This window comes from Odocoileus virginianus, chromosome 3 (assembly GCF_023699985.2).
Source record: "Odocoileus virginianus isolate 20LAN1187 ecotype Illinois chromosome 3, Ovbor_1.2, whole genome shotgun sequence".
Taxonomy (NCBI): domain Eukaryota; kingdom Metazoa; phylum Chordata; class Mammalia; order Artiodactyla; family Cervidae; genus Odocoileus; species Odocoileus virginianus.
In genome coordinates this window covers 57,014,773-57,034,758 of record NC_069676.1, presented here as the reverse complement: position 1 = coordinate 57,034,758, position 19,986 = coordinate 57,014,773, and the positions used below count along the sequence as shown (strand labels likewise).

Genomic DNA, 19,986 nt, shown 5'->3' with positions numbered 1-19,986 from the left:
TTACCTAACTTCTCTGGGCTTCCATTTCCTGAACTGTGAAAACTGGAATAACAGAACCTATCTCACAGGGTTTTAGTGAAGATTAAAGGGAAAATACCTAGAGAAGTAATTAGCACCAGGTTTGGCTACATAAAAGGCAAAAGTAAAGTGTGGAGCCCTTTGTTCAAGATTACTGAGAGGGTAACAAAGCAATAAACCAAGCACAGAGCCCTGCTAGGCATGGGGCCCTCTGTGACTGCCCGGGATGTATGTCTTGTAAGCCAGTCATGGCTAACAGTGCCTGATGCATGGTGAGTGCTCAGTAAATGTTAATTATTAATTTTGAAGGGTAACCCCTTCAAAGAGCCAAGATCTATTGGTGGGAAAAGGCACTCAAAATAACTCCAAATAACTATAGGAAAGGATGTGACGCACATCACATACACAGTTGAATTGCTGGGTGCTATTCCAGGATCTACATTTTAAGGAAGAATGATGTTGGCAGTGCAGTTTATGTCAGCTCCATGGTCACTGAAGACACTCAGGTGGAATTTGGATGAAAGATGTCAATTATGGATTGGTTGCCTTTTAGCTTTTAATGGTTGTTAAAACCATGTGAAAGTCATTTCTTCAGTGGAAAGGATGCAAAATTTGTCAGATGGTTTTTATCTAGCTAATAGCCACTATGGCTGAACCTTTCCTATATCTTGGACAGTGTGCAAGATGCTTCCTGTGTGTTAATCTCACTGAATCCCCCCAGTGGTCCTGGGAGAAAAGTACCATTGTTAACATGGTTTTCACAGATAAAACAATCAGAGGTCAAAGTCACAGCTGGTAAATGGCAGAGGCAGAGCTCAAGCAGCCTTGTCTGGATCCAGGCTTATCAGCCCTAAGCCTTATATTCTGCCACTGACAGCTGGGTACTTTGGATCAGGTTATTTTACTTGCTTTGGCCTGCTGCTCCCTCAGAGGGTGATACAGTTTGGGTGAGGCTCAAGTGTGTAAAGCTTTAGGTAAGTAGTGTGTGCAGCCCAGAGTGTCCAGAGGCTTCTCTAGGATTTCCTTTCTTTCCCCTTGAGTTAACCTTTGAGCTTTTGCATTTAAATGATTTTTATCTTTATTGGAGGGAAAGGTGGTGAAGGCCTATAATGGGCCCACAGTGTTGAAAAAGTAATAATTGGCACAGTTAGAAGACTGCCTGGGACTTGAGGTCCTTGCTCTCCTATAAAAATATGAAACGTTTATGAACAATTTAGCACCCCTGTGGCATAAATGAGCCACCATCCTCTTGGTTTTATGTGATAGGTTTACTTGATAGTAGGGTTCAAAGGGCGGACTGGTGGGTCTCCAAGTGCAAAGTAAGGTTAAAGACATAAAGAGTATCTCCTGGATTTCTAATCATAGCTCCCAGAGCCTGAGTGCCGTATACACTAGGTGGGGGACTTGATTGATAGCAAATGATCCCACCTTACAGTGCCTGCAACATTCTGTGAACATTAGAAATCTGTGCTTCTGAGTAGCACTGTGAGCTTAAAATATGTCAGCTGCTGAACTTCTTGGCCTGCTGAACTCCTCTGTGCCAGATCTCTGATTTGAAAACACTCAAATCTGGGATTCTAGAATCTGTGTCATGAGGAATGATTGTAGAATTTGCACAATCTCTGTAGTTTTTGTTCACTTCATGCAAGTAGGGATAATGGTATTGATTTTTCAGCCTGTTTTGCCTAGAGATTGTCAGTGTGAATCCATTTGGCACAGGTGTTGTCAGATGACCAAGTCCCATCTCTCTGTACTGCACCACGGATGCTTCAGGACCTTCCTTTTTCCTATGGACTGGGAATGGGATGCTGAGAAGGGGATGGAATGGCTTATTCACATGTGCTTTCATTTCTTCTTCAGAGGGGAAGGCAAAGACACTCAACAAAACCTTTACAACTGTAGAGATTTCTGTCTCCCTCCGCCCCCATTTCCACCCTCTGTAAAGTTATAAGGATGCCCTCTGTTTCCCTATTCTACTTCTTTTCTTCCCATATTCCCTATAATCATGCAGACAATAAAGGCTGGTCTTTGGGATGGCCAGAGAGTTTGGGCTACTTCCAGTCTTCTGATGTCTCCTTGTAAAAAAGGCTTTGCCTTGGATGGACAAGGTGTTATTTCCTTTGGATGAAATCCTCATCTTCTTTCTAGGTCTTCTTCATTTCCCATTCCTGAATAACAAAAACAGGAAAAAAATCGGTTTATTGAATATTCAGGTATAATTTACAGGATGAAAACAAGGTAAAAACATCCTTGATTTCTTTCTTTTCCTTATCCTCCACATCCTCAGCAGCAAATCCTTCTTCTCTACCTCCTCTACCTCCAGCTACTTCCTATCACCTCCACTAAACTTTTCTAATCTCTCATCAAAATTCTCCTAGCTGATCTCTCTACTCCCTCATCCATTTTCAACATAGCAGCCAGAATGGTCTTTTAAAAATGTAATTCATACTCCAGAATTCCTTGGTCCAAATTTGCCAGTGACTTTCCATTATGTTAGAATGAAATCCAGAGTTCTTCTAGTGGCCTATAAGGATCAAAGAGAAGCAAACTCTGGCTCATGGACCAAATCTGGCTCACTACATATTTTTATATGACCCATCAACTAAGAATGGTATTCCGATTTTAATATTTCAAAAAAAAAACTTTTCATGACTCCTGAAATTTATGTGATATTCAAAGTTGTGTCCATAAACACACACTCCTTTACACACTGTCTATGACTACTTTCCTGCTATGATGGCAGAGGTAGGTGGCTGTGAAAGAGACCGTGTGGTCCACAGAGCATCAAATATTTGCTGTCTGGCCCTTTCCCAAAAAAGTTTGCTGATGTCTAGTCTCGGTGGTCTGGCCTTGGGCTGGTTACTTCTCTTATCTCATGTCCTAATGCTCAGGTATTTGTTTTCAGGTCCACACTTTTCTTATCTGCAATTCTGAAACCAGACAGCTCTGAGACCAGAATCTTTTTCAAGTGTTTTGGCACAGATTCAGTGGCCCTGGCCTGACCTGATAAGAGGTCATTTGAAGTCTGTTTATTTAATGTCCTGTGAATGTTTGTGTCTTGCTATAGAATTATCAACATGTTTGCTTACAGAGTACCTCCTGAGAACTTGGGGTTTTTCATTATACATAGTATATGCACCACATTATCTTTCTAAAATTCAGAAAGTTCTGGAACACAACTGGCCCCAAGTTTCAGAGGTAGGATTCCCCAGGTTTCACTCCAGTATCATGGAGTGAGCTGTTGACTTGGAAGTGGAAGAGATGGATTTGCATCCCGGCTCTCTCAGTGATGCCCTGCATAACCCTGGGCAAGTGCCTTTACTCAGTTTCCTCACCTATTAAATGGGGCCTTTCTTGTCTCAACACATATTGTAGGTTCAGAAACCAAAGCTTGGCAGAATTATGTATTAAGAAAGAGTAAATAGGTTCCAAGGGAGATTTGAGGGTCTTGCTTTCTGAGCAAAGTTTATGAGTTTTACTGCATGGATATACTGGCAATTCTCTGTCTTTCTCACTAGCTGATATTTTTTGTCCTTGGTGAGGTTCTATAGAAAGGAAGCTTCCGGGTCTCTGAATTTTGATTAGCCAAACTGTTGTGGTACCTTGGCTTTTTGTAGCACCCTTCCTTGATTGGAGTTTATGATGGATGGGCTCCTCTTCCGTAACTCAGAAACACAATTGACAGGGAGAGGTTGCTCTGGGGCATTGTTCTGGGGTTTATTTGCAGTTTCCTGTTGATGACAAGAGATAGTTACATTGGTGAGGTCTAGTACTCACACAGCCTGCCCTTGAAAGAGTGCAAGTAGAAGACATTGTGCAAACATGTCAGCATCAAACAGGGTAAGGGGTGCAAGACACCTGAGGGCCTTGGAATAAATTTATGATTAAATGACTAAAATTACTAAAGTTAAAATATCTGAATCTTCACTGTGCACCAGACATTGCATAAATTATAGTTCATTTAGCCTTTTCAGTTATATAAAGCAGGTACTTATGTTGTTACATTTTACAGATAAGGAAAATGAGAAGGGCAAGTCACTGCTCAAGGCCATAAAGCTGGTGAGTGAGACAGCTGGGTCCCACAGTCCTGTCTCTTAACCTCTCTCCTGCATTCCTTCATGTTTTTTACACTGCCTTTACTCCTTAAATTTTTCAGTTGATTGCTTAGTATCTTGCTGGATGTAGTTCCTTGAATGTGACATACCGATATTTAAACCTGTAGGGAATTTAGAGAGGACTTTCTCCAAAGGCCATCACAAGGATCAAAAGTGGAGGGAAAAGCTCCATGGAATGTGAACATCAGGGCATGCTGGTGGGAGGAAGCATCTGGGATGAGGGAACCACTTCTACTCCTCCACCAGCCCTCTGTGATTCTCGGAAATTGTTTTGTCCCTGGCCTCTAAGCTTTTCTGTAAATGAGGTTGGAAATTACCCCATGGAGAGGAAGTGTAGGAGTAGAAGAAACAGCTCTGGCTTCTGAGTCATGAGGTGTGGCCTGACCTTGGATGGTAATAGGAATACTGTTTCCTTGTCTAAAAGCATGTATAAACATTTATTCATTTGACAAGCATTTATTGCACTTCTACTATTTTTCAGATATATATATTCACACACAAATTGTGGCTAAGTGCCATGAAGCAGAATAACAGATGGGACTGTTGGTAATTTAGACTAGTGCTTCCCAAACGGGGACAGTTTTGTCCTTCCTGGGGATGTTTGGCAATTTCTGGAGACATTTTTGGTTGTCATAACTGGACGTGGAGCTCCTGGCATTAGATGGGTAGAGGCTGGGGATGCTACTAAACATCCTACAGTGCACATGACAGGCCCTATAAAAAATTACTAGTAGTCATGCTGGGGTTGAGACACTGATACAGACTGAAGTCACTGAAGTTCTCCCTGAAGAAACCCCTTTCAACATGAGGGTTGCTGGGCACATTAGAGACAACGGATGCAAAGCCCTGAGGATAGGGCCTGGTACACAGGGGGTCCCAGCAGGGGTCCTGTACCAGTGGCTAAAGCAAGTTTCTGGAGTCAGACTTCCTGGGTTTGGGATCCTGTCTCCCATTTAGCTGAGTGACCTTGAGCATGTACTTCGACATCTGAACCTTAGTTTCCTTGTCTGTCAGATAGGGTGAATGCACATAATATTGCCTCACTGGACTGCTATGAAGATTGTGTGAAATCATATAGGTTAAGATGCTGCACTAGCCTATGGTAATTGATAAATAGAAGTTTGTTCTTATTCAATATAGTATATTATCAATAACCCCAAGGCCACTTCTAAGATTACATTCAGGATAAAAAGTCAAATAGTGGTGCTTCAGTGGAGAGAACACAGGCCAGAGAACTTGCTCCAGAGTCTCCTTCATGGGCGTGCCACTTGTGACGTGTTCCCTCTCAGGGTTTTAGCTTTCTCATTTGTAAATAAGGATAACTCCTAGCCCTGAAAGAATGATCATGAAAGCCTGCAGCATGTGAGGAGATGAAGGAGCAGCTCACCCCACTCTTGTTCTTGCTGTTGACGGAGAGCCCCAGGGCTGGGCCCCCTGCCAGGGACTGCTGCAAGCGCTCCTTCACAGTCACCAGCCGAAGCTCCAGGTCGATCCGGTGCTCCTCCTTTGCCCGACACTGAGCTTCCAGGGTGGCCAGAGCCTCTTCAAGAGCCTTTAACTTTGCCCCTGTGTCCAAAGACATCTATGAGAAATAGCTGAGCCTGGCCAGAAACATCAGGGAGTTTGGCAGCCCCACAGACCGTGACCTGCCTCCCCAGAGGGCCTTTCTAGCCTTACTTCTGGTTAAGGGATGGACTTTGGACCGGCAGTTCTAGCTCCATGCTGGGTTGTGTGGTTTTTTATCTGCCCACTGTCCGTTTCCCCATTCCCCTCTCATTCCCTATAGATTGAATGGGGTTGACCTCACTTCCAGTTCAGGAGCTTGGCACATAACTTAGACCTGGCCCATAATTGTATCTCACTTTCTGGTCACAGTGGTTAGTTTAGGGACCAAAGCTGGTCCAATCAAAGTGAATCCTAAGGTGCTTAATGGGGCCCATTGGGAGGGGAAGCCTCTCTGCTGGAGTGGCTGCATGGACTGTGTGAGGGCTAGAGTTGTGAAGCCTTGATACCACCCTGAGGGACAGAGAAGAAACCAAAGTAGGGAAAGGCAGAAGCAAGAACTGGAGAAACATGCTTCCTGGTGACGTCGCTTAAGTCTCTGGACTTTGCTACACCTGATCACTTAAGTTTCCAGTCACATTTTCCTTTTCATTTCTAAGCCGGTGAGTTTTCTTACTTGTAACCAAGAATCAACGCAGGGCTTTACACTGATCACAAGTCCTTGCTAGGATTTTGCTGCTTATTCAGTTTAAGCCAACAAACCTGTGTTAGGACTTTGTGTCAGGAGCTGTCTTGGATCTTAATAGGTTTAAAAATTAGTTCCATTGTTTGCCCTGAAAGAGGTTGCACCGGAGGGTTTTCTGATAATGGTAATTCTTTTTATTCATTCATTCATTCAGTAAATATTGAGTGCTTGTTCGGTACCAGGCAGTGTTCTATGCCCTTGAGATATATTAGTGAACAAAACGGGGAAAGATCTTTGCCCTTATTGAACTTATAATTGTGTGTTTATATGTATGTGTGTGTGAGAGAAAACAATACAAATACAATAAGTAATCTGTTAAAAAGTTATATGCTATAGAAAAAAATTGAGCAGGACAAGTTGGACAGTCAAGTCAACCTGCTTCAAACTCTAGTTCTGACTCTTAGAAAGTTTTTCTTTATGTTGAAACCAAACTGTCTTCATGTGCCTTCTTCCCATTGATTCTGGTTCCTAGCCACATAGAACAAGTCATTAAGCCAGAAGTTCTCAGTCTGAGGTTTGTGAATTCCTAGGCAATCTGTGGCTCTGTGTGCACTTGAGCTGCTGAAATTATTTGCAACCTTGTGATTTGTGGGGGTTTTCTTCTTTAGGAAAGGGTCCATAGGTTCCATCAGATTCTCATGGGGCTATGTGACCTTAGACATATTTTATATAACCATAGGACCTCCAGTTCCCTGCAACATGTTCAGAAACCTTATTCTGAAAGTGTGCTGAACTGCAGCTAAAGAGAGAATTCAACAGAAAAATGGCAGAAAGTGGGGCACAGAGGAGCCCAGGGTATATAAGGCCTGCAGAGGTCATGGTCCTGGATTTCAGAAGGGGATACTGGTGAACTGTCACTGTCCATTATTCTCAGTACCTGGATCAATGTTTCACACATTTGGGTCCTTAGTACATAGCTGTGAATGAATGAGTTAATGTGAGGTTCAAAATGATATATCTTCCTTGATTCTAAGGCACACTCTTATTTTTCATGTTTTAAAATTTCTAAAATCAGATCTCCTTTTACCACATTAAGTATATACATTGTGTTACTTTTTCATCCCCTCACTCTAAAAGCAGTTACTCAGTCAATGGCACTTTCATTAGTCAGGAGACATGGTGATGACAGTGTTGGTGAGGAGAAGGAGGAAGGGGAGGAGAAGCCTACCTCTTCCTGGTAAGAAGCCAGGTGGCCAGTACCAGGGGAGGTGTCAGGGTTCAAGTGTGAGCCCCTCATTGCTCAGGGCCACACCCCATAGATACCTGGGTTGTTCCGAATAGCTTCCTTTAGTTCCCTCTTTTCCTGCCGCAGTGCCATCAGCTCTGTCCGGATTGTCTCTTTCTCTTTCTCCAGCTTCTCTTTTTCTACCAGGTACCTCCTGGCATCCTCCTCAGCTCGGTTCTTACCGTACTTATATTGATGGGCACCTGCAGAGATGAGGCAGGAAAAGATCCTCAATTCTGAGCTCTGGTGAGCGTCCTTGGGTGGTGTTAGCTTCTCTCTCAGCCTCAATCTGTCCATAAAATGGAACTATTTAGGTCCATACCCCTAGATATATTTAGTGTGAAGGAGAGGAAACTAGGAGCCAAAGGGAGGCAATGGGATGAGGAGGAAGGGCTTTTTTTGTTGTTAGGTAGCTAAGTTGTGTCTAACTCTTTTGTGACCCCATGAACTGTAGCCTGCTAGCCTCCTCTGTCCATGGGATTTCCCAGGCAAGAATGCTGGAGTGGGTTGCCATTTCCTTCCCTTGGGGATCTTCCTGACCCAGAGCTGAACCCACATCTCCTGCACTGGCAGACAGATTCTTTACCACTGAGCCACCAGGGAAAGCCCTACAAGGGCTTTAGGACAAGACAGATCAAGGTCTGTGTTTTCTTTTGCCCATTACTGGTTGTATGACATCAGACAAAGTGAATGTGGTGTTTTTGTGCCTTCCCCTAGCTATAGTTTCCTCATTTGTCAATATGGATATCAATCAGATTTACCTCTTGGCATTGTGATAAGGTTTTAAACAGATAATTCATGAAAAGTGCTTGGTGTAGTACCTGGCAAATAGAACTTAGTAAATGTTAGATAATAATTTAAAATAGATTTTGCGATGTATACACATTTTTCTTTTAAAAGGGCATTTTTATAGTTACTTTTCAGTGCATATAGGATAGACAGCTACATGTAACACAGATCTACAGAGAATTGAGACCTGGGGTTAAAGTCAGGCATTGCCTGTTTTATTACTGAGAAAAAGGAGGGGGGGGGTGGAGAGAGACCTAGTATTCTACTATAGGCTTTACACTATGGTGGGCAGTAACAACAGATTATTATGGCAAAAATTTACTGACTGCTTACTATGTACTAGGTAATTTATCTGCATTTCTATTTAATCCTCACAAAAGTTACTATTATTTGCTCTGCTTTATTGTTGGGAAAACTGAGGCACAAGAGGTTAGGTCTCACTGCTAAAGATGGGAGAACCCAGGTTTGAACTCATGTCTATATGATTCAAGGATCCATGCTATGAAATACTGCCAAGCTTGAGCAAGGCCATAGTCTAACCTCTTAGTGAAAGTTTTATTTATTTATTTTTTTATGCTACAGTCAGTCACACATAGTCCTTTGTAAGTGGATGTGGAGCAATTCCCACAGTTTGCTGGTAACTGGGGGGTCTTGTCTCTACAGCTCTGTAGGGATTGCAGTGGTCACCCATGGCCTATTTAAAAATCAGTTTCTGCTTTAACTACTCTACAATTCAAACCTCATTATAAGTAAAGCTTGGAGGGCTGAGAAGAAGGTGCGTGGCTCCCTGTACTTCCCAGCTATACAGTAGCATCCCAAAGAAGTTGGCTTTTAGACTTTTGGATTTTATAAACTGGCAAAATATAAATAGGGATATCCTGATTCACTTTGCTGTACACCTGTAACTAACATCACATTGTAAATCAACTAAACTTCAATTGAAAAAATGTAAAAAAACATTCACAGAAAAAATAGGGATGCCAACAAAGGACTGTCAGCATTATACTGTTGACAATATAAAGACCTTAAAACTACCAATATTATTATTATTCCCACTGTTTAGCAGAATAATATTTTAACATCAGGAGTTGGACACAAATGTAGAATAGTCATTTATATTGAGTAGAATTAACTTTATGAAAAACTTCATGCATTGTGCTTATTTTTCTCATCTCATTGCAGATGAGTGAAAACTTCCTTATGGACCAAGCCAGCAAGTAGACTCACCTTTGGGAGCCACCATCTTGATCCACCTTGCAGTGTCAGCACCTCGGAGAGCGGCTTACCTCACATGCAACCCTGTAATGCTTGTGTGGTAAAGAAGCAAACTAGATTTTCATCCTGTGTAAGTAATGAGTCGATTTTCTTTTCTACTTTCAAGATTTTCCTCCTTGCTTTTGGCTTTAGCATTTTAGCATGATCTGTCTTTTAAAAATTATTTATTGGTTGTGCTGGGGCTTTGTTGCTGCGTGCCTCTGGTTGTAGTGAGCAGGGGCTACTCCTCTTCGCAGTGCATGGGCTTCTTATTGCAGTGGCTTCTCTTGTTGCGCAGCACAGGTTCTAGGTGCATGGTGGCCTTCAGTATTTGCAGCGCAAGTGCTCGGTAGTGGTGGTGCGTGGGCTTAGTTGCTGCATGGCCTGTGGAATCTTCCTGGACCAGGCACTGGATTGAATCCGTGTCCCCTGCATTAGCAGGAGGATTCTTATTCACTGAACCTCCAGGGAAGACCTCCAGGAAGTGTGATGTGTCTTTTGTGGATCTCTTTGCCTTTATCCTACTAGAACTTCACTGAATTTCCTCTGTGGTAAATTAATGATTTCAATAAATGTGGCAACTTTTCTGCTATTATTTCTTTTAATATTTCTTATGCTTCTCTTTTTCTTCTCTCCTTCTAATACTCCCTTTATGTATATGTTAGTACTCTTAATAGTGTGTCTCACATTTCTCTGAGGCTCTGTTTATTTTTCTTTGTTCTGTTATTTTAAATGCATAATCTCTATTGATTTATCATGAGGTTTACTGGTTCTTTTGCCAGTTCAAATGTACTGTTGAGCCATTTGATAGAACAGTGTCATCTTACTTGCTTTTTTTTTTTTAAACCAACTAAAGCTCATACTTCATTAGGTTTACTTAGAATTTACCCAATGTCCTTTTCTGTTGCAGAGCTACCACATTACATTTAGTCATCATGTCTCCTCAGGTTCTTCTTGGCTGTGACATTTCTCAGACTTTTTTTCCTCCCAGTTTTATTGAGATAATTGACATAGCACTGTACGTTTAAAGTATCGGCTTCCCTGGTGGTTCAGATGGTAAAGAATCTGCCTGCAATGCGGGAGACCTGGGTTTGATCCCTGGGTTGGGAAGATCCCTTGGAGGAGGGCATGGCAACCCACTCCAGTATTTTAGCCTGGAGAACCCCCTTGGACAGAGGAAACTGGTGGGCTACTGTCCATGGGGTCTCAAAGAGTTGGACATGACTGAGTGAGTAAGCACTGCACATTGTGTAAGTTTAAAGTATACTGCATGATGATTTGACCTACATAAATCATGAAATGATTACCACAACAAGTTTAGTGAACAGCCATTATCTTGTGTAGATACAAATTTAAAGAAGTAGAAAAAAAATTTTTACCTTGTGATGAGAACTCTTAGCATTTACTCTTTTCTCTTTCATATGTAACATAGAACGGTATTAATTATATTCATCATGTTGTACATTACATCTCTGCTACTGCTGCTGCTAAGTCACTTCAGTTGTGTCCGACTCTGTGCGACCCCATAGATGGCAGCCCACCAGGCTCCCCTGTCCCTGGGATTCTCCAGGCAAGAACACTGGAGTGGGTTGCCTTTTCCTTCTCCAGTGCATGAAAGTGAAAAGTGAAAGTGAGGTCGCTCAGTCGTGTCCAACTCTTAGCGACCCCATGGACTGTAGCCTACCAGGCTCCTCTGTCCATGGGATTTTCCAGGCAAGAGTACTGGAATGGGGTGCCATTGCCTCCTTTGACATTACATCTCTAGTATTTATTTATCTTAGACCTGGGAGTTTATACCTTTGACTGTCTTCATCCAGTTCTCCTCCCCATACTCCCTGTCACTGGTAGCCACAATCTGATCTCTTTTTCTATAAGCTTGTTTGTTTTGAACTATTAATGTATTGAACCTACAGTATTATATATTAGTTTCTGGTATATAGCATAGTGATTTGATATTTCTATACATTTTAAAATGATCACCATGATAAGTCTAGTTACCAGCTGTCACCATGCAAAGTTAATATGTAATTGTTGACTATATTCCCTGAACTGTACATTTCATACCCATGGCTCATTTATTTATAACAGGAAATTTGTACCTCTTAATCTCCTTCACTGCTCTCCTCCCCCAGCCCTCTCCCCTCTGGCAACCCCCTATTGTTCTCTGTATCTATGACTTTGTTTCTGTTTGTTATGTTTGCTTGTTTTTTTCGGATTTCATGTATAAGTGAAATTATATGTATTTGCCTTTCTCTGTCTGACTTATTTTACTTAGCATGATACTGTTTAAGGCCATCTGTGTTGTTGCAAATGGCAGGACTTCACTCTTTTTAATGGCTGAGCAATATTCCACTGTATATATGTATGTCACATATTTATTCAATCTTTTTGTCTGTTTTTTAAAAAATTTTCACTGACATATAGTTGATTTAAAATATTGTGTTTCAGTTGTACAGCAAAGTGATTAATTATACATATACATATATTCATTTTTTTTATCAGATTCTTTTCTCATATAGTTATCACAGAGTATTGAGTAGAGTTCCTTGTGCTATACAGTAGGAGGGTCCTTGTTGGTTTTCTATCCTCTCTATAGCTTTGTGTGTATGTCAATCTCAAACTCCTGATTTATCCTTCCCCCCCATATTTACCCTTTGGTTACCATACATTTGTTTTGATATCTGTAAGTCTCTTTCTGGTTTGCAAATGAGTTCATTTATATCATTTAAAGAAATAGATTCCACATATGAGTGATACCATATATTTGTCTTTCTCTGTCTGACTTCACTTAGTGTGATAATCTCTAGGTCCACCCATATTGCTGTAAATGGCATTATTTTGTTCTTTTTTATGCCTGAGTAATATTCCATTGCATTTATGTGCCACATCTTTTTTATCCATTCCTCTGTCAATGGACATTTAGGTTGCTTCCATGTCTCTAGCTATTGTAAGTGGTGCTACAGTGAACATGTATCTTTAAAATTCACTGGGGTCCGTATATCTTTTCAAATTGTGTTTTTCTGGATATATGCCCAGGAGTGGGATTGCTGGATCATATGGTAGTTCTATTTGTAGATTTTTAAGGAGCCTCCATACTGTTCTCCATGGTGGTCATACTAATTTACATTCCCACCAACAGTGTAGGTGGATTCCTTTTTCTCCACACCCTCTCTAGCATTTATTATTTATAGACTTTTGGATGATGTTTTGATTTGCATTTCTCATATACTGTGATGTTGAGCATCTTTTTATATGCTTTTTGGCCACCTGTATGTCTTCTTTGGAGAACTATTTAGATCATCTATCATCTTTTGATTGCATTTTTTTTTTAAATGTAAGGCTGTGTGAACTATTTGTATATTTTGGAGATTAATCCCTTGACAGTTGCTTTATTTGCAGATATTTTCTCCCATTCATTCTATGGGTTGTCTTTTTGTTTTGTTTATAGTTTCCTTTGCTGTGCAGAAGCTTTTAAGTTTAATTAGATCCTGTTTTTTTTTTTTACTTTTCATTACTGTAGGGGGTAATGTAATCTTCCAAAAAGATATTCCAAAAAGATATTGTTGTGATTTATGTTGAAGAGTGTTCTGCCTGTGTTTTTCTCTAGGAATTTTATAGTGTCTAGCCTCACACTTGGGTCTTTGACTCATTTTGAATTTATTTTTGTGTATGGTATAAGAGAATATTCTAATTTCATTCTTTTACATGTAGCTCTTCAGGTTTCCCAGCACCACTTATTGAAGAGATTCTTTGCTCCATTGTATATTCCTACCTCTTTTGTTACAGACTGATTGACCATGGGTGTATGGGTTTATTTCTGGGCTTTTTATCCTTGTTCCGTTGATCTATATTTCTCTTTCTGTGCTAGTGCCATACTGTTTTGATTGCTCTAGCTTTGTAGTATAGTCTGAAATCAGGGAGCTTGATTCCTCCAGCCCCATTTTTCTTCTCAGGATTGCTTAGGCTATTCAGGGTCTTTAGGGTTTCCATATGAGTTAAAATTTTTTTTGGTTCTATTTATGTAAAACATGCTCTTGGTAATTTGATAGGAATTGCACTGAATCTGTAGATTGCCCTGGACAGTATAGTCATTTTTATAATATTGATTCTTCCAAGAATATGGTATATATCTTTCCATCTGTTTATGTCATCTTTGGTTTTTTTCATCATTGTCTTATAGTTTTCAGAGTATGGTCTTTTGTCTCCTTAGGTAGCTTTTTATTCCTAGGTATTTCATTCTTTTTGATGTGATAGTAAATGGGATTGCTTCCTTAATTTCTCTTTCTGATCTTTCATTGTTAATGTAAAGGAATGAAAGAGATTTCTGTGTATTAATTTTGTATCCTGCAACTTTACCAAATTCATTGCTAAGCTCTAGTAGTTTCCTGGTAGCATCTTTGGGATTTTCTATGTGTAGTATCATGTCATCTGCAAACAGTGACAATTTTACTTCTTCTTTTCCAATTTGAATTCCTTTTCATTCCTTTTTCTTCTCTGATTGCCATGGCTAGGACTTCACAACTATGTTGAATAAAAGTGAAGACAGTGGACATGCTTGCATTGTTCCTGATCTTAGAGGGAATGCTTACAGTTTTTCACCATTGAGAATGATTTTAGCTGTGAATTTGTCATATATAGCCTTTATTATCTTGAGGTAAATTCCATTTATGCCCACTTTCTGGAGAGTTTCTATCATAAATCAGTGTTGAATTGTGTCAAAAGCTTTTTCTGCATCTATTGAGATAATCATATAGTTTTTATCCTTCAGTTTGATAATATGGTGTACTACACTGATTGATTTGTGGATATTGATTTGTGGATAATTGAATGTATTATTGGGTTTGGTTTGCTAGTATCTTGTTGAGAATTTTTGTGTCTATGTTTGTCAGTGATACTGGCTTGTAGGTTTCTTTTTTGTGGTATCTTTCTCTGGTTTTGGTATCAGGGTGATGGTGGCCTCTGATGTTGATCCACAGAGGGTGCAGCCTTAGGCATATATAGTCACCTTGGAGGACAGTGATCTTAGCAGGACTTTCTTTCTGATCTCTCTGTTACACTGCCTGACTCTTGGTATCATATCCAGCTGTTAGGTTCCACTAATTGTCAGCTGATTGTTCTGTTGTTTTTGATAATGCTTTGTATCATCATTTGCTCCACATTCTATTCCCACTAACGTCAATTCTTTTGAAAGAGCGCTTTGGAGTTCAGTGTTTGGTTTTTTTAAAAATTAATTTCTTTGTGGCTGTGCTGGGTCTTTACTGCTGTGTGTGGGCTTCCTCTAGTTGTGGCTAGTGGGGTCTCTTCTCTCGTGGTGCATGAGCTTGTCATTGCAGTGGCTTCTCGTTGTGGTGCACAGGCTCTGGGGTGCGTGGGCTTCAGTAGTTGTGGCACTTGGGCTCTAGAGCACAGGCTGAGTAGTTGTGGCACATGGGCCTAGATCCAGACCAGGGATCGAACCCATTTCCCTTGCAATGGCAGGCAGATTCTTAACCATTGAACCACCAAGCAAGTCCCTGGAGTTCAATGTTTTTATGACTTGCCTTTCTTTTTACCTTGGGCAAAAATCTCAGAGTCACTGTTCTGAACAATGGCTTGCTTCTCTTGGAGTGACATCTCTGTTTTGTGAGCTGGGTGCTGGGTGGGGACTGTTATCTCTGATCTTCTAAACTTGCCTCTCCTAGTGTGGAACCCCTGCCTTATGAGTGATCTGGGGTGAGGGCAATAGGGCCCCCATATCCTTGGCCTGCCCAACCTTGAGTAGAGCATTTGCCCTATGAGTGGAGTCTGGGTGCACCCTACTTGTGGGCTGCACTCACCTGTGATTTAATGTCTGTAATACATAATTGATAGTGATAAGAAATGCTGGTAACTTGATCTTATTGGGGAGATACTGCTGCTCTTGACTGGGGGTGAGAGAAAAGAGAGCCCTGTTTTCTTGTCCACAGCTGCCTAGAGTGGAGATTCTGCCTCGCTGAGCTGGGAGAGGGGTAAGGGAGTGGGCTGTGGCTCGGATGTCTCAAAGTCTCAGTGTTTTAACTGAGAGTTAGTAAATTATTTAGAATAAGTCTTCACTTGCCATATGCCCTTAGGACAGTTTCTGGAGACTTTAGATGACTGATTTAGCAGTCCTCACTGGTTATGGTCGTTTCTGGGAAGCAGGTCTGTGGAGCTTCTGATGCTACCATTTCCTCAGCAGTCCCCTCAGTTCCCATGACTTTTGTGTTCTTGTCCTTTTGCAGTTCCCTTCCACTCTAGATAGGGCTGACCTGTGCAACCATTAGGATGTGGCAGAAATGATCACAAAAGCCAGTTCACAAAAACAATGCAGCTTCTACTCTGTCCCTCCTTCCTGGGTCACGTGCTGTGGGGGAAGCCAGCTATCTTGTCATGAGGACAAGCAGCCCAATGGTGAGGACCCCATGACAAGGAACTGAGGCCTCCTTCCAAAAGCCAGCACAAACTTGCCAGGCATACACATGAACCATCTTGGGAGCAGACTCTCTAGCATGTCAAGCTATCAGATGATTTCAGATGACCAGCTGACTTCTTGACTGTGACATCATGAGAGACCCTAAGCCAGAGCTACCTAACTAAGCTATCTCGGGATTCCTGACCCACAGAAACACTGATATAACACACACTTATGTTTTAAGCTGTGAAATTTTGGGTAATTTATTATGTAGCAATGGGTAATTAATACACGATCTTGGGTAAAACCTTTCTCTTATGTTCTTGTTTCTTCATCTGAAAAACATTGTTGGACTAGATTCATGGTTTCCTATAGTCTTTGAGGAGCTGTATGATCTCACAATGATGGGTAACAGGCTGCTGTGTGGAGCAAAGGGGAGGCCAGGCAGGTCTCTGGACTCCAGGCAAAGCAGCCCCGCTTTTTCTCTTTCTTATAAACTGAGCTTCAATATAACATTTGATTTGAAGAATTTTTTTTTAGTCTTTGTTCTAGTTTTTTTTTTGTTGTTGTTGTTACATTTTGTGATTTCTTCAATCTTACATGCTTATTTCAATTCAGTTTCCCATTCTGAAATGGGTATTCCATAAGGCTGTGCATTTCTAGTGTCCATAAGCATAGAGCATAAGGAATGTTACAACAACCCTTTAATTGTTCAGAGAGGAAACTCTGGAGAGGGGAGGGGACTTTTCCAAAGTTACATAGTAGTTTAGTGACCAAGTAAGGAATGGAATACAAATCTCTTGACTCTAGAAGAGATTATCTATGCTAATGAAGTGGGCTTTCCTGGTGGCTCAGTGGTAAAGAACCCACCTGCCAATGCAGGAGACATGGGTTTGATCCCTGGGTGGGGAAGATCCCCTGGAGGAGGAAATGGTAACCCACTCCAGTATTCTTACCTGGAGAATCCCATGGACAGAGGAGCCTGGTGGGCTACAGTCCTGGGGTCTCAAAGAGTCAGACACAACTGAGCAAATAAACAATAGCAATGATATGGAGTTATCATAAAGAAAAGTATTTAAAAAAATAAATCCTCAAAAAGCAAAGACTAGAACTTGACTGTGTTCCGGTACAGGGGGAAGCAAGTAAAACCAACATGAGAGTCTTAGGACATGCTGTCCTACAGCAAGCTGGCTTGCTCATAAAGATAAATCATACAGGAGTAGAGATTTATGTTGGGAATCAAAGATACCTTTTACCATAGAGTTTTCTGACACAGTTAGTCATCACTTTGCAGTGTGGCAATCAGGCAGTTCAACAAACTTTTATGAAGTGCTAGGACAGAGGTGAACTCTCTCTATATATGTGGCTTTATGTAGTGTTAAAATTTTTAAATAGTTGCTAACATTAAAAAATAAGATTTCTGGTTTGTTTTGAATAATTGGCAAATCTGAGCTGGCACTGCTGCCTGGGGGCCTTGACTGGAGCTGAATATTGGCTGCCCCTAGTGCTGGGGGGCAGACGCTTTACCATCTGAACCACCAGGGAAGCCCACAGAGCTGGGGTCTGAGCACTGCAGTTTCCTTCAGTCTCCCCCAACCTGTTCCTGTTTTTTTCTCTCTGAGGCCTCTTGCTTACTGCCCTTTATCACTCTGCTTGTGCTGTTATTTTTCTTAGAGTATTTTCTTACCTCTCCTTACTCACTTACCACATGAGCCCTGGAAGGATCTGATTTTGAGATCCCCCCCACCCCACCCTGCCCCTGTCCCGGACAGTCCCCCCCTTCCTCCCTTGCACACAGAACTTACTGGAGGCGTGGCGCTTGACTTTGACCTGTGGGTCCACCCGATGGGACTTCTCACTGCAAGTGGAGGCATGGCGCTTGACCTGGGCTCCAGAGGGTCGCTCAGGCTCCTCGTCCTCGGGGGAGATGGAAGGAGAAGATAAAGTACAGGTGGGCTCAGAGCCCTCAGTGTAGGTGCTTTGTGAGTGCACTTGATGGCTGAGTGCTGCCTGACCTCTGAGATCTTGGCCTTACACTTTTAGTTGTGTGCAGCCCTCAATGGTCTATAAACCACTTGCACTAGCAGTATGTTACTTGATCCTCATACCTTCCTGTCAGGGGCAGCAGAAGGCAACCCTAAACTGGAATTTCTGCTGAGAGGAAAAATTAGGAAGCCTCAAAAGACTTTGGGTGACCATATTTGATTTATCATAGATATTTTTGTCAGTACATCATTTGGATGTATCCTTCAAATTTTCTGAATTGCTAATATAAAGTCTTAAGTTAAAAAAAATCAAAGTTGAGATCAGCCAGTGACTGAAGTGGCATAACTCAATGGACTGGCTATACATTTTCACATGAAAGAGTAGCAAGAACACTCAACATCTTGTCAAAGCTCAGGAAACCATGAGTGGAATATGATAGTCATATAATAATGATATTGATAATAGCAGTATTATTTACCCTCATTATAAGACCTTCCAGTGTCTTGGTACTGTGCTAAGCTTTTCCCATAAAGATTTCATTTAGTTCTTGCAAAACCTAGAGGTAAGAGCTCAGACCGTCATCCAGCACTGTCCAGGGCAGGGGTCCTGGCCTGCAGACACATCTGCTTTCCTTGGCACCTTGATTTCCCTCTCTGTCCATGAGCTGTGAGGCCTGACTCACCAAACAATGTCTAGTCAGAATGTGGTCCTCTTGCTTTCCTGTGGCAGGAGAAGGCACAGGGCAGATTGTGGAGCAGGATGGGTCATGTGATGGCTACAGAGGCCTTACTGTAAGTTAATAAGCTGGCATCTTCTTGGTTTAGTGAGCAAGACAGGGAGACTGTCCTGGGAGTCGAAGCCCAGACTGTGGATGCCACCAGGTAAAGGCCTGTGGGGGCAGCCACTCAGTTATCATCCATCTGAGACATTACTGAATCAGTCAGCTCACAGAGCTATAGTGGTGGAAAGCTCAAGCTTGCTCAGACTGGGGCAGTGCTCTGTAGCTTGCAGAGCCCTCTCTTCTTCCTGGTCAGGGCCTCTTTCCTCCACACTGCCCAGCCTCCTGTTCCAGAGATTCTCCCAAGCTACAGTCTGGGGCAAGAAGGTCCCCTCTTCCCCACCTTCCAGGTGCTGGTTAAACAAAAATGATTTCTCTGAGGCAAAGGAACAGTGAGGGAGGGAAAGAGGGAGAGCTAATAAGTGGCCTTTGCTATGTCCCCCAAAGTACCAAGGGACCATACCTGCATCTTTTCATAAGGAACATCATCATAGACTCGGGGCTCAGGCCACTGATCCTGGCAGGATCTTGCATATCTAGAAAATACAAAGGATGATGATGATGATGATGTGACAATGATACTTATGTAACTTACAGTGCTTTCCTGTCCACACATTTGATTCTGGCAGCAGTTTTTAATGGAGGTCAGAAAGTTAGTGATAGCAGCCAGGCCAGGCAGCACTGTGCCACTGATGTGTTTAGAGCTTATAGGCAGGGATGCATGGGATTCTCACAATACAGGAAGCAGGTTGTTCATCGCCTCCATTCTGTACGTGAGAAAACAGAGGATCCAGGCTGGCAAGCAACCAACCCAAGCTGTTGGTCATGATAGAGCCACAGCTCAAAGCTGGCACGTATAATGCAAACTCCGCAGACGAGCCTCGTGCCTGCCCAGAGGCTCAAGGGTATGGGGACCCTAAGTTTCTATGGCATGAGAGCAGAGCCCAGGTCATGGTTGAAAAGAGCTTCTTTCTGGCTCGTTCCATCCACAGCATCCCCAGCCCTGAGCCTCCTCCTTTAACCAGCTCACTCCTCCTGATGGAAGAGGAAGGCACCCACTCTGACTTCCAAGGAGGCAGTCTTTCTCAGCCCATCCTCCCTTCCCTCCCATTCCACCTCTGAGAGGGAGCTGAGATAGGGAAGGCTGTGGGCAGCTTTGAGGGG

The 19,986-nt window shown here is 42.1% G+C and overlaps 1 protein-coding gene and 1 long non-coding RNA gene across 11 annotated transcripts in view; one reads left to right on the top strand and one right to left on the bottom strand.

Moving 5' to 3' along the window:
- The window catches only part of LOC110143728 (uncharacterized), a 109,156-nt gene that overhangs the window by 2,179 nt on the left and 86,991 nt on the right, over window positions 1–19,986 (top strand). For all 10 annotated transcript variants that reach the window (XR_011486912.1, XR_011486905.1, XR_011486907.1 and 7 more), the window contains exon 2: window positions 9,578–9,740. This is a non-coding gene — a long non-coding RNA (uncharacterized lncRNA). The remainder of the gene's footprint in view (window positions 1–9,577; window positions 9,741–19,986) is intronic.
- AFAP1L1 (actin filament associated protein 1 like 1) overlaps window positions 1,072–19,986 on the bottom strand; it is a 68,417-nt gene continuing 49,502 nt past the window's right edge. The window contains exons 14-19 of the mRNA XM_020903429.2: window positions 19,286–19,358; window positions 17,864–17,975; window positions 7,645–7,809; window positions 5,521–5,699; window positions 3,621–3,749; window positions 1,072–2,186 (exon numbers count right to left, since the gene is read on the bottom strand). Of these exons, the coding sequence (XP_020759088.2) occupies window positions 2,163–2,186; window positions 3,621–3,749; window positions 5,521–5,699; window positions 7,645–7,809; window positions 17,864–17,975; window positions 19,286–19,358 (682 nt within the window). The 3' untranslated portion in view covers window positions 1,072–2,162. The remainder of the gene's footprint in view (window positions 2,187–3,620; window positions 3,750–5,520; window positions 5,700–7,644; window positions 7,810–17,863; window positions 17,976–19,285; window positions 19,359–19,986) is intronic.